Raw genomic sequence first — 14566 nt, 5'->3', positions numbered from 1 at the left:
ATTTACTCATTCATTGTTGTAACTTGTTTTTTTTTTTTATAAAGAAACCTTAATCCTCAATGAAAAATATAAATATGTTTCTTTCTGACATATACACAGTAGCAAGAAAAAGTATGTGAACCCTTTGGAATTACCTGCATTTATATATAAATTTGTCTTAAAAGCTGGTTTGATCTTCATCTAAGTTACAATAATGAACAAACACAGTCTGTTTTAACTAATAACACACAAATTATTGTATTGTTCTTGTACATACTGAATACATCATTCAAACATTCACAGTGTTAGTTGGAAAAAGTATGTGAATCCCTAAGCTAAAGATATCAACATAAGCTAATTAGAGTCAGGAGTTGGCAAACCTGGCATCCAATTAATAAAACAAGATTGGATGTGTGGGTTAGAACTACTTTGACTTATAAAAAGCACTCAAACATTTTGAGTTTGCCATTCACAAGAAGCATCTGCTGACGCGGACCATGCCTAGCAGAAAAAGAGATCTCAGAGGACCTACAATCAAGAATTGTTGCTTTGCTTGAAGCTGAAAAGGGTTATAAAGTTATCTCGAAGAGCTCAGATATTCATCTGTCCACAGTTAGACAGATTGTCTATAAATGGAGATGATTTAGTACTGTGGCTACTCTCCTTAGAAGTGGCCGTCCAGCCAAGATGACTCAAAGGGCACACCACGGAATGCTCAATGAGGTAAAAAAGAAGCCTAGAGTGACAGCTAAAGACTTAAAATGAATCACTGAAACTGGTTAAAATCTCTGTTCATGAGTCTACTATACGGAAAACATTAAACATGCATGGCGTCCATGGCAGGACATCATGATGGAAGCCGCTGCTTTCCAACCAAAACCTTACTGCGTGCCTAAAGTTTGCCAAAGACAACCTTGACACTCCACAACGCTACTGGGAAAATGTTTTGTGGACAGATAAAACTACGGTTGAATTGTTTGGGAAGAACACACAGCACAACATATGGCATAAAAAGGGCACTGCACGCCAACATGACATCATCCCAACGCTGAAGTACGGTGGAGGGAGCATCATGATTTAGGGTTGCTTTGCTGCTTCGGGGTCTGGACCGCTTGCCATCATCGAGGAAAAAATGAATTTCCAAGCTTATCAAGATATCCTACAGGATAATATCAGGGTGGCTGTGCACCAGCTGAAGCTCAGTAGAAGTTGGGTGATGCAGCAGGACAATTAACATAAACATCAAAGTAAATCCACTACAGAATGACTTCAGAAAAGAAAATCCACCTTTTGGAGTCCAGACATCAACCCAATAGAGATGCTGTGGAATGACCTCAAGAGAGCCGTTCACACCAGACATTATAAGAATATGGCTGAACTGAAGCAGTTCTGTAATGAAGAATGGTCCACAATTCCTTCTGTACATTGTGCAGGTCTAATATTCAGCTACTGTAAACGCTTGGTTGAGGTTATTGCTGCCAAAGGAGGATTGGCCAGTTATTAAATCCAAGGGTTCACTTACTTTTTCCAAAAAAAAAAAAAAAATATGAATGTTTAATGGGATGTGTTCAATAAAGACATGAAAGATTATAATTGTTTGTGTGTTGTTAGCTTAAACACATTGTGTTTTGTCTATACTTGTGACTTTGATGAAGATGAGATCGCAATTTATGACCAATTAATGCAGAAAACCAGCAAATTCCAAAGGGTTCACTTAGTTTTTCTTGACACTTATGTAGCTATAAATGCATTGATGGGTCCAGTGAAATTATTGACAGGTCAGCAAAAATAATGACTTGTAAATGAACCTAAAACTGATTATGTGTTAATCAGATTTTGATTGATTACCCTTATAAAGGTCTCCCAAAGATCCAGCCAAAACTTTATAGGCTGAAGTTTTTCCTCCCATTGGTTCTCCAACAATCATGAAGCCGTGCCTGACCAGCATCATTTCATACACCTACACACACACACTCATGCTAAAAATTCTAAAGCTGCATTGGCAGTAAAATCTGATTGGACAACACACATTTAAGGCTATCATAAAACAGGCAGTAAATGCTCTCCTAAAAACAAGCCTAACTGTAAAACTGAGTAACTTGGTGCATTTCATATAAAATCAAATAACATGTGCGTACTTTGCTCTTCCGCACAGATTTAGAACTATCCTTTTATAATAATAGTTTTAGCTAGATTTAGCTTCTATTCGTCAGATTATTTGTACTTGTATAATTTTGCTGATGAACCACGGGACAGGCTGCAGTTTCATCTTGGCAATGTTGTCATGCAATGCTTTTAAAAGTAACTCATAATCTGGTTTGGGAAGCACCACTCCAGGAAACAGATCTGTGATGATGCCCTACAAAAATCACAAGACAATCACCGTTAACCACACTCATTAGTCAAACTAAATTAACATATTGAACAACCGAGTGGTGACTATAAGGGTTGTGTTTTCACACAAGAGTCCATTTGATGTAAGGAACAAATTTAAGTCATTTAATGCATACGTTATTTAAATGAATTAATTGTCATTATTTTCTTGGCCAAAAAATGGCTTTCATTTTGAATACACCGGATTTCCAACTATTTGCTGCAACATTTACCATCAACAGAAAGCTAGCTGTAACAGTGTATACTAAAACTTATTCTAAATCTATTAAAAACCAATATAATGGGGCATGGGTAGCTCAGTGGTAAAATACGCTGGCTACCACCCCTGGAGTTCATTAGCTCGCTAGTTCAAATCCCAGGGCGTGCTGAGTCAGCCAGGTCTCCTAAGCAACCAAATTGGCCAAGTTGCTAGGGAGGGTAGAGTCACATGGGGTAAACTCCTTGTGGTCACTATAATGTGGTTCGTTCTCAGTGGGGCGCGTGGTGAGTTGAGCGTGGTTGCCACAGTGGATGGCGTGAAGCCTCCACACACACTATGTCTCTGTGGCAACGCACTCAACGAGCCTTAGACACAAAGGTAACTGGGATTCATTCTCCGCCACCCAGACTGAGGCGAATCACTATGCATCCATGAGGACTTAAAAGCACATTGGGAATTGGGCATTCCAAATTGGGAGAAAAAGGAAAAAAAAACAAAAAAATATAATGAATGCAAATTAAACAAAAAACTAAAACAAAACAAGAACAAAATATCCTGAAGCAAACAATGCTTTTAATTTTTAGGCATCATCTACTCCTGAGTTTAAAAAAATCGAACCAAGTGTGAAAACAACTCAATTTACATTCAACACAGGCACAGACTCACACACCTGAAACAGAGGTAAGTCCTGTGCGAGAAACTTGGCCATGTTGACATCCATGAGCGCTCTGAGCAGCAGAACACTCTCATCCTCCTGTGGGTATTTGAGTTTCAGATTTCCAGCTGCGGTCAGGACCGATTTCACCGCACGCATCCCGTAATCATAGTGCGGTTGAGACGAGAGCTGCTCCGAGCACAGGCGATACGTTGCCACGATCTTCTGAGCCAGGCTGCCATGCAAACCATGAGACCAGGAAGTGAATCAACTTGAATATAACTGGTTAAATAAAACAGCTCGTTCAGTGTGTTTAATGATGACTCTGAATAGATTTTACCTCCGGGATGCTGTGAATCCCATTGAATAAAGTGATATCTCTCCAATCAATCCATAATCTGGAACCATCATAGCAACTGTACGGAACAAAGCCTACACAGATGTATACATACGAGACATACAGGAAATGTTATAATGATTTTGCTGCTGGACCAAAATGTGGTATATATTATTTATAGTGATGTCTAAAATTCTACTTTGCAGATCTTATGATTAGGTACTACACTTCTACACTGTTTATGTGTGAAAGAGACAATGCCTCAAAACTAAAATGCATAAATGCAAACAGAATTATAACCAATGAAGCTGTCTACAAAGCAAGTGTCTGTTGTGGCGCCTTCAGTTCATGGGCACTTTGTTTCTATTTTAATGCAGTGCAGAGCAACTCTAGCCACTTTATTTTCCTTGTCTGTGTCAAATAATAATTTTTTGTCAAAATTGTACATGTATGATTTTATTCATGATTCTTTTGAATAACTAGTTTGTGATGTTTCTAGTCTGGCCCAACAATTTAAATCTTTTGATGATTTTGCAGTTGTAACAATACTAACAATGGGCCTCATTCATGAAACATGAGCAGAACGAATTTTTGTGTAAATTCTTCCGTAAAGTTATTCTAATGTAAATTCACGGATTCATGAAAGTTTTCGTATTTTCAAAACGTAAGTTGGTATGAACAAAATTTACACCTGCTCCCGACCACGTGTAAATCGTGCATAAGACATCCGAACATGTTGTGTTCTTTCAGGCAAACTATCATGACTATGTTTTGATAAAAGTTAAATTAAATAAGTAATAAAAAAAATTAACTAATAATTAAATGATTGAAATTAACCTTACAAATAACATAAAATAGGTTAAAAAAGTGTTTTTTTTTAAACCATAGCCTATACTTATATAGAAACGTTTCTTTACTGCTTGAATGTATTTTTTCAAAGTATTTTTTTTCCAACTCCGCTTATCGTTTTTCCAGCAGAAGTGCTTGATTTTTCAAAAAATAATTGAATCCCCTCAAACGTGACTGGTTGGACAGTTTTTTAATAAGTTCTATAATTTAGTATAAGCACCGGTAAATCGCGTTCAATTGATAACGTGGTCAATGCTAATGATGTTAAATCCATAAATGAACACATCGCGGGCAGGTGCATAAACAATACAACAGGGAAAAAATAGAAAAAGCCTGCATAATGTCGTATAGCTTGCAAATCTGTAATATCTTACAGTGTTTCGGTCAAAGATATTCTTCAAGCATTCTATTAATTTCTCTGAAGATTCTTCCAGTTGCAAGTATATCACTGTTACCATCATGATTTACCCAAGAAGTTTCACAAATGATGCTGGCAATGCGCTGCAAACTGAACCAGAGAAGGTTAATGGTGATGGACATCCTCCTGTCGGTGTAAATATTTTTTACACTCATGTCAAACCATTTTTATTGACTTTTTGAACTGTTTGATTCATAAAAGAGCATCATATGACAGTAAGCCCTCACTTTCTTTGAGATGCTATTGTGCTTGCGAAATCAAAATGTTACGATATGAATGCACTTCATTCATAAAAACGGTATCATTACTGTTCCACACAGATGGTGCCTTCCTTATATGGTGTTTTTATGGCCATGGATTATGATCATTGTGAATAAACGTGTACACGCCCCCTCTTTATGAATGTTTGGAATTCACTAACATACACACGTTTTCCTAACAAATCTGGGGAGTACGATGCGTATGTGAATCCGGTGGAACGTTTTCGGGAATGTCCATTTTACACGCAAATTACTCGGAATTTACTCATATCTACGAAAGTTTCATGAATAATATGTGTAAAATTATTTTTCTATTCTAAAACAATCCATGCAATGTAAATTTTAAAAGCAATGAATTAGAGTTGAAAATTAAGGACAATTTAGCTGATTTTGATTGTTACGTGGCTAAGTAAACATTGCGTCCCAATATGACACGATGCTGGACAGTGTCAGAGCAGATGAGTGTGTATTGAGTATGTATTTGCGTTTGTTTACTTTAAGGTTATCTGGAAGTTCTGCTCTACCAGCGTATCCTGGGTTCATGGTAATAAACACACAGCAGGTTGGGTTTAGAGACAACTCCGTTCCCTCAAACATAAACGTCTGCATGTTTCGCATTATCGCCTGCTGAATACTCATAATCTGCTGAGCGACCACAGACAACACCTCCACCTGATAGAGAGAGACAGACAGAGAGAGAGAGACTCATAGATAGACAGATATTGTGTTAACTAAGTATTAATTGTTTAATTAGTTAATTGAGCTATCAAATCACCATGTTTAATTGTCTGTAGCAAGGCTTTGGCATCAATATTTTACAGTACTCACCTCGATCCGGTTAAATTCATCGAAACATGCCCACGCGCCAGACTGTGCCAGACCCTTGAAAAATTTACTCATCGCTTTGTAGTCCAGGCCATCAGAGCAGTTGAACACCACACACTAAACATACACATTTACACATCACAAAAACATGCAAGAAAATTATAATATTTTAAAACTAGTTGAAACAATTAAAACAAATTTACTGATAGACTACAAGTCAAAAATTTGGACACACCTACTCATTCTTTACACCGATCAGCCACAACATTAAAACCACCTGCCTAATATTGTGTAGGTCCCTCTTGTGCCACCAAAACAGCACCAACCCAGTGCAGAGCGGTTATCTGAGTTACCGTAGACTTTGTCAGTTCAAACCAGTCTGGCCATTCTCTGCTGACCTCTGTCATCAACAAGGCATTTCTGTCCGCAGAACTGCCCCTCACTGGATGTTTTTGGTTTTTAACACCATTCGGAATAAATTCTAGAGACTGTTGTGTGTGAAAATCCCAGGAGATCAGCAGTTACAGAAATACTCAAACCAGCCCGTCTGGCACCAACAATCATGCCACGCTCCAAATCACTGAAATCAAATTTTTTCCCCATTCTGATGGTTGATGTGAACATTAACTGAAGCTCCTGACCCGTATCTGAATGATTTTATGCACTGCACTGCTGCCACACGATTGGCTGATTAGATAATCCCATGGCATGATTGTTGGTGCCAAACGGGCTGGTTTGAGTATAATCTCATTCTGCTATTCTGAGATGCGGGTTGGCGCTGTTTTGGCGGCACGAGGGGTACCTACACAATATTAAGCAGGTGGTTTTAATGTTGTGGCTGATTGGTGTATAGTGACTATTTTCCACATTTCAGAATAATAACTTACATTTCGATCTGCTCCTCACATAAAGCCATGGCTTCAGGAATATAGCACATGGGTCATATAGACAATTTTTATTATACTTTTTTGGTGCTTTTGCATCCTTTTTGAAGACTGAAAGTTCCAGTCACAATTAATTGAAATTGAATAGAAGCAAGCAACCAGTACAGTCTTCAACATTTCTCCTTTTGTTTCCAGAAGAACAAAGAAAGTCACGAGAAACATATAAATACTGAAAATTCAGTCAAGTGTGTCCAAACTTTTAACTGGTAGTGTATATTGGATAGATTTAAACATATGTAGCAAAATTATCACCACACTATGTGTGTGTGTGTGTGTGTGTTTGTGCGTGTGCGTGTGCGTGTGTGTGTGTGTGTGTGTGTGTGTGTGTGATTGGGTGATCCAATCTCCGACCCCCAGGAACAGGTTTGCAGATTTGCTGAGCATTTCTGTGAAGTCCTGGGGGAGGGGAAATCCCTCAGCCAGGAAAACAACATGGGACAAAGTGGGGATGACCCTTCCGAGGCTGCGGTGCCTCAAATATTGGAGGAAGAAGTCACCCCCTGTGAGTGGTTGGCTGAGGTGCCATCTGTTGAGGAAGTACTGAAGGCGATCCAGAGCCTGAGACCGGGAAAGGCACCGGGCAGAGATGATCTCCCAGGCGAAATGCTGAGGGAGGGTGGCGTTTGTGCACAGACTGCCCTACATGATATAATAACAACAGTCTGGACCACTGGATGGGTTCTGCAGGATTGGAAGAATGCCCTGGTGGTCCCCCTCTTTAAGAAGGGGGACCGCACAGACTGTAACAACTACATGGGCATCTCACTCCTCAGTGTGCCGGGAAAGGTCCTGGCAAGGATTATTCAATATCGTCTCGCTAGGCATGCTGAGGAGAGGCTTGTGGAGCCCCAATGCGGTTTCAGGAAAGGGCGGTCCTGCACGGATGCCATATTTTCTGTCTGTCTGCTACAGCAGAGGTGTAGGGAATTCCAACAAGACCTACATCTCTGCTTTATTGACCTGGTCAAGACCTATGATACCATCAGTAGGCCTGGGCTCTGGGTTGTTCTTCGTGCTTTCGGAGTCCCTGACCCTCTGCTCACGATCATTAAGGACCTTCATGATGGTGAGCGGGCCCGGATAAAACTACGTGGCCGGGAGTCAGAACCATTCCCTGTACACCTTGGGGTGTGACAGGGATGTCCTCTTGCTCCCACATTATTTAACATCTATTTTGACCACGTAGTTCATGAAGCCTTCAATAGCTGTACTGGAGGAATTTCCATCTGGTACAGATACAATGGGAGGCTGATCGATGCCCGGGTGCGGTCAAGGGATGGCTCCCTATTGCTCAACCATGTTATGTATGCCGATGATCTGGTAATTGCTGCTCACTCAGAGGAGGAGTTGGGGGTGCTGCTGCTGTACCTGGAGCTTGCCACTAAGAGGTGGGGCCTTACCATCAGCCCCACCAAAACTAAGCACCTGCCTGGGTATTTTGTACCATCGGACACTCCACCCCCCCCCAACTCCCAATTGGTGATAGAGCAGTTGTGGAGAGAGTGGAGAGTTTCCCATACCTGGGCAGTGTGCTCATGACCGGCTCCGATTTAGCAGAGGAGGTCTCACTCCGAATCAGTCGAGCACCATTATCTTTTCATCGGTTTCATAACGCTGTGTGGAAGCTACCTGGTCTGTCGCTCTGCATGAAGCTTCAGGTCTTCTCGGCCATGGTCATTCCCTCCCTTCTCTACACTTGCGAAACGTGGACCCCGTTAATGGAACATCTTCGCTGGTTAGAAAAATTTAGGCTGACCTGCCTACAATCCATCCTGGGTTTAACCAGGCTGGATTGTGTGAGGAGCTCACAAATCCTTGAAAGATCTGGACAAAGTCCCATCGGTGAGCTCCTCCGGCAGGCAAGGCTGCATTGGCTGGGCCATGTAGCCCGCATGCCCAGCCACCGCATGCCTAAACAGCTTTTGTTCGGCCAGATTGAGGGGGCTAAACGGGTGCAGCATGGGTTAGAGAGGAGATGGAATGATGTGGTATGGGATGATCTGGAGCTGAGTGGACTTACCACTGACTGGTACCAGCGGTGTCAAGATCGGTCTCTGTGGAGGAGGCTCATGAAGGATGCTACTGGGCAGTTGGAGGCAGTCACCCTCCAACAACAACGGAGGGCGGAGGAGCGACGCTCACAACAACGAGTGGAGCGTCGGGTGGCTAAAGCACAGCAAGTTGGCACAGTAGGGGGCACAGGTGGTCCATCAGCCAGTCGTCTCAGTCAGTCGACCCGTGGCATCTGGGTCTGCCCCGTGACCTCCTGCCAGCAGGCTTTCGACACTTCACGTGGCCTCAAGGTGCACATAGACTGGCACAAGCATTGTGGTAACGTCACCGCCACTTAGTGGCGAATGGCGGTTGTTGTTGTTGTTGTTGTTGTGTGTGTGTGTGTGTGTGTGTGTGTGTGTGTGTGGGTGTACCTGTTTGGCAAGCGCTTTTGCCAAATCTTTAGTAGTCTCTGTTTTTCCAGTTCCTGCAGGTCCCTCTGGAGCTCCACCCAGATTCAGCTTCAGAGCACCCATCAGAGTCCTGTGGACCAATCAGCATTCAGCATGACAGACACAGAACCAAACCAAAATTCAACGCTTTCACTGAGATCACTACAGAGCTCACCATTAGGGTTCCAGAAATAAAAATGAAAATATTTCTGGTAAGAACCTGCAGGAAAACTGGGTGGTCACTGTTAGGCTCTCTATTCTAGCCAAAGTAAAACTGTGTGTTTGTTTATGTGTGGGTACCTGTAGCAGCGGTCTGTAAGTGGTGTTATGACGAGACGTGGTGAGTTGCCTAGATACTCGTATCCATACTGGACTGTGGTGGTGATCATCCTCAGCATGACCTCTCCGCCCTCCCAGAAATAGCGGAGCTGAGAAATCCACTGGAAATCATTCAGAGATGAGACGCCGTCCTGAGCCAGTCTGCTCACCACATCACGTGCTGTATAGGACAAAGGGCAAGGGTAATGACCTCTTTCAACCAACAAAAGATAATGTCACGCCCTTATATTTTCCATAATTTCATATTTCATAATAGCTTCTAATTAAAAATCGCTTACCGTGTACATCAATGACAACAAGAGCTCCCAGTGTCATTCTGGCTCCACCGGGCAACTTCCCTCTTACCAGCTCAACTATATCAGCTATCTGAGCATTACTCTGCTCAACATACGCCTGATACACACATTTCTCATGTTATAAAACACATTCAAAGCATTACAGAGACTTTAAATAAACACGCATTTTTTAAGGGATAATTCAACCAAAAATCATTTACTCTCATGTTGTTCCAAACCCATTTGACTTTCTTTCTTAAATGGAACAGAAAAGGAGTTGTTAGGCAGAATGACTTAAGTTGCTATTCACTTTCATTGCATCAAAAAGAGATGTTATGAAAGTGAATGGTGACTGAGACTAACATACTGCCAAACATCTAAAAAGTCATATGGGTTTTGAAAGAAATGACGCAAGTGGGTAAATGACAGAATTTTCATTTTTGTGTAAACTGTCCCTTTAAACATGTATATAAAAATGGCACATTCAGCCAAGCTCCACTGAATCAAATCTGTTTTGATTGTGTTTGTGCTCACAGGAAGTGTGTTGGTCTGTATAGCATGAGAAACTTCACTGGTCCAGAATATACAGGATGCACAGATGACAACCTGGCCCGGCCACTGCAGAACCCACTTCTTCCTGGGCACCTAAAACACACGCAATCAAACACATTTGTTTATGGATGAGAATCATAAGATGATTCTGGGTCCTTAACATTACTGTTAGTGATTCTTTTAGTGCTTATAAGGTAACCTCCCTCCCAATAATTACTGTAACCCAAACTAATATTTTCATAAAATATTTTTGGTATCATATTTTAAGGTCTCTTTTTAATTAAAGTTCCATTAATTACAACAAAACAAACCTGATCATATTCTAAATGTAAATTATGTTAGTGTGTGTACTGTATGTGTTTGTACCTCTGGGTACTGCTCCATTCCTTGCCGTATCACATCTCTGATGCTCATCAGCATTGTGTCTTCAACCTGCAGAAGCCATTTCTCAACCATTCCCTAAAACACACAGGAAATCAAATGTTATGTACATTTCCTTACAAACACACACCACCATGAACCAGTTGGAAAATTAAATATTCCTTCATATCTCTCTCTCTCTCTCTCTCTCTCTGTACCTTGGCTTTAGCTGGGTAGATAGTTTCTTTTAAGGGGACAGTCTCTTTCTCTGAGCTGATCATTCCCGTGATCTCTAGATCAGGGGTGAATTCCAGCTTAGCGATTCCCTCAAAACACTTCTTAAGATGAGGCTGAACACGCAGAGGATCCTTCGTCTCAGACAAGATCTCCAACATCTCATCGTTAGACAGGAAGAAAAACCTTGACAGTAAATCAAATAGAGAAATCAAAACTGACAATATTTACTTTCTTAAAGGGATAGTTCACCCAAATATTTCTTTTCATAATTTACTTGCACTCATGCCATCCCAGGTGTGTTTGACCTTCTTTCTTCAGCAGAACACATTTGAAGAAAAATAGAAAAATATCTCAGCTCTGTAGGTCCTTAAAATGCAAGTGGATGGTGAGCAGACCTTTGACAGCTCCAAATAGAACAGACAGTCAGCATAAACATCATCCAAACGACTCCACTGGTTTAATTATTGTTTTCTAAAGCAAAACGTTCAGTTTTGGTGTGAAAAAGATCAATATTTAAGTACTTTTTAACTATAAATCATCGCTTCTGGTCAGCATCAATACGCGTGTGTGAGGTAATCACATTGGCATGTTTGTGCGAGAACAGACACGCGTGCAACACACCCGAAAAAGCAGCACTGTTTACAACTGAGTAGGAGGAACGCTGTGCAGAAGCTTAGCTGGTTTTTGTTTAGATCTGTATTTGTATCTGTTTGTTTACAGTTGTGCTCAAAAGTTTGCATACCCTTGGAGAATTGGTAATATATGTACCATTTTTAAAGAAAACACGAGTGAGCAGGCAAAACTCATTTCTTTTTTTCTTATGGGATACATATTCAACTGTAGGTTATAACAGAATGGCACAATCATAAAACAAAACATGGCAACAAAGAAAAAAATGAAATGACCCCTGTTCAAAAGTCTGCATACCCTTAGTTCTTAATACTGTGTATTGCCCCCTTTAGCAGCAATGACAGCGTGCAGTCTTTTGTAATAGTTGTCTATGAGGCCCCAAATTCTTGCAGGTGGTATAGCTGCCCATTCGTCTTGGCAAAATGCCTCCAGATCATGCAAAGTCTTTGGTCGTCTTGCATGAACCGCACGTTTGAGATCTCCCCAGAGTGGCTCGATGATATTAAGGTCAGGAGACTGTGATGGCCACTCCATAACCACTGGGGTCAACTTGGCCTTGTGCTTAGGTGCTTAGGTATCAAGGGATCCTCGAATTTTCCACTTCTTAAGAAGTGATTGAACAGTACTGACTGGCATTTTCAAGGCTTTGGATATCTTTTTATATCCTTTCCCATCTTTATAAAGTTCCATTACCTTGTTACGCAGGTCTTTTGACAGTTCTTTTCTGCTCCCCATGGCTCAGTATCTAGCCTGCTCAGTGCATCCACGTGAGAGCTAACAAACTCATTGACTATTTATACACAGACACTAATTGCAATTTAAAAAGCCACAGGTGTGGGAAATTAACCTTTAATTGCCATTTAAACCTGTGTGTGTCACCTTGTGTGTCTGTAACAAGGCCAAACATTCAAGGGTGTGTAAACTTTTGATCAGGGCCATTTCTGTTATCATTATGATTTAAAAAGGAGGCAAACAACTATGTGATAATAAATGGCTTCATATGATCACTATCCTTAAATAAAAGACGTTTTCTTGCATGATCATTCATATTTTCAAAATCAATGCCAAAATTTCACAATTTCTGCCAGGATATGCACAAATGTACTCACAATGGTGTATTTGTGTGCTCATCCTGGATGTCTGAACCGAGAGAAAAACGTGAGATTATGTATATAACATGCCGACGTGGATACATTACACGAGACACCGCGTGAACTCCGCCCTCTCGTGAATGCGCATACTGCTGCTGACTGGAAGCGATGATTTATAGTTAAAAAGTATTTAAATATTTATCTTTTTCACACCAAAAGTGATCGTTTAGCTTTAGAAGAGATTAATTTAACCAGTGGAGTCGTATGGATGACGTTTATGCTGACTGTCTGTGATTTTTGGAGCTTCAAAGGTTGGATCACCATCCACTTGCATTTTAAGGACTTACAGAGCTGAGATATTTTTCTTCAAATGTGTTCTGCTGAACAAAGAAAGTCATACATATTTGTGAGTAAATGATGATAGAATTTTCATTTTTGGGTGAACTATCCTTTTAATAAATGTCACTGCTCTTATTTTCTGTGCATGATAATTCTTCAGTGCACGTTATTTAAAAAAAAGTTAGTTTTTATAATCTCTCATCAAAATGTAATAACTTTCTTTGCCACTGAAATGACTTTTCTGCTTATTTCAACAAGGCAAAATTATTAATTAACCCGTAATATCATAGCCTACTTTTATAATCCAATCAAATCCAGATGGATAAAATCAAATCCATTAGAAAAACATCACAATTCAAAAGTTAAATGCATGAGTGCCTTTATCATCTCACTATGTTTTACTACCTAGGGAAGAAGAGTCTCTTTTTCTCAAGATATGAGTTCAGACCCTGCTGTATTTCCTCTAGGAAGGTGTTAGACTCTTGAAGACGACCCAGCATGTTGGGCTGTTCTGTCACCACCAGCACAAGTGTGTCCTTTAACTGTTAAAGGGATAAATAACACAAGTTTGATCGCTTAGAAAAGTAACAGCACACCTCTCCTCAACAAGCTGCACGATTTGAGCTATAATTTATGTAGCATAAATGGTGCAGGATGAGTCACCTCCCCAAGTATGAGCTATACTGTAGTTACAGTGACAACTGCTTTAGCAAACACCACAATAATTCTACAAGTCTTAAAAGGGTCATGAAATGGAGAGTAAAATTTTCCTTTATATGTAGACATACTGTATAAGAGGTAACTGTACTATAATAACATACTGTAAATTTCAGAACTCAAAACATCCTCCCCAGTCTAAAAAGAGCATTTAAAGTTGCTACACTGCTGAAACGACTCGTTTTAAAATCTGTGTGTTCATGACGTCACGAGACATTGCTTATTTGTATTTACACATACCATAACATAAGTCATCACACCCCTGGCCCCACCCACTGGCGCTCAGTTCGAGAGAGCAGGACAGACAGGCCTTATGTGGCTAACTATTCCTGAACACCAAAGGGGACCCGTCTAGACTATTTTGAATCATTTTTGAATACAAACATGAACTAGGAAGTCTTTGTCTATAGTCTTTGACTGTTGCCATGTATTTTGCACCACTTTTACAAGATGTGGTGTCAAGTTACAACTCTGAAGAGGAGACACCATTATCTGTCAATCAGCTGCTGCCTCTTGTTGTTTTGAGCACAATCTCGCCCTTGACGTGTTTTTACGCACATCTGCACTATTTTTAATTGTTGGTGTGTGTAAACATGCACTAAATGGATGTCTTTGACCGTTTTGATGTGTTTTCGGCGATGTGCGCCTCAGTGCGCCTATGTGTGTGTGTCAATTCACCATGCTTTGGACTATGTGTGTGCATTTTTTTCCGGCTCATATCA

The 14566-nt window shown here is 40.6% G+C and overlaps 1 protein-coding gene across 1 annotated transcript in view; it reads right to left on the bottom strand.

The window, feature by feature from the left end:
• The window catches only part of dnah3 (dynein axonemal heavy chain 3), a 61971-nt gene that overhangs the window by 27111 nt on the left and 20294 nt on the right, over positions 1-14566 (bottom strand). The window contains exons 22-34 of the mRNA XM_051682195.1: positions 13533-13669; positions 11049-11250; positions 10837-10929; positions 10453-10563; positions 9922-10036; positions 9605-9803; positions 9287-9395; positions 5920-6033; positions 5587-5763; positions 3568-3659; positions 3243-3462; positions 2204-2338; positions 1828-1939 (exon numbers count right to left, since the gene is read on the bottom strand). Of these exons, the coding sequence (XP_051538155.1) occupies positions 1828-1939; positions 2204-2338; positions 3243-3462; positions 3568-3659; positions 5587-5763; positions 5920-6033; positions 9287-9395; positions 9605-9803; positions 9922-10036; positions 10453-10563; positions 10837-10929; positions 11049-11250; positions 13533-13669 (1816 nt within the window). The remainder of the gene's footprint in view (positions 1-1827; positions 1940-2203; positions 2339-3242; positions 3463-3567; positions 3660-5586; positions 5764-5919; positions 6034-9286; positions 9396-9604; positions 9804-9921; positions 10037-10452; positions 10564-10836; positions 10930-11048; positions 11251-13532; positions 13670-14566) is intronic.

Source organism: Myxocyprinus asiaticus, chromosome 41 (assembly GCF_019703515.2).
Source record: "Myxocyprinus asiaticus isolate MX2 ecotype Aquarium Trade chromosome 41, UBuf_Myxa_2, whole genome shotgun sequence".
Taxonomy (NCBI): Eukaryota; Metazoa; Chordata; class Actinopteri; order Cypriniformes; family Catostomidae; genus Myxocyprinus; species Myxocyprinus asiaticus.
Note: the sequence above shows the minus strand (reverse complement) of the source record. Positions and strands in the feature narration are given on the sequence as shown.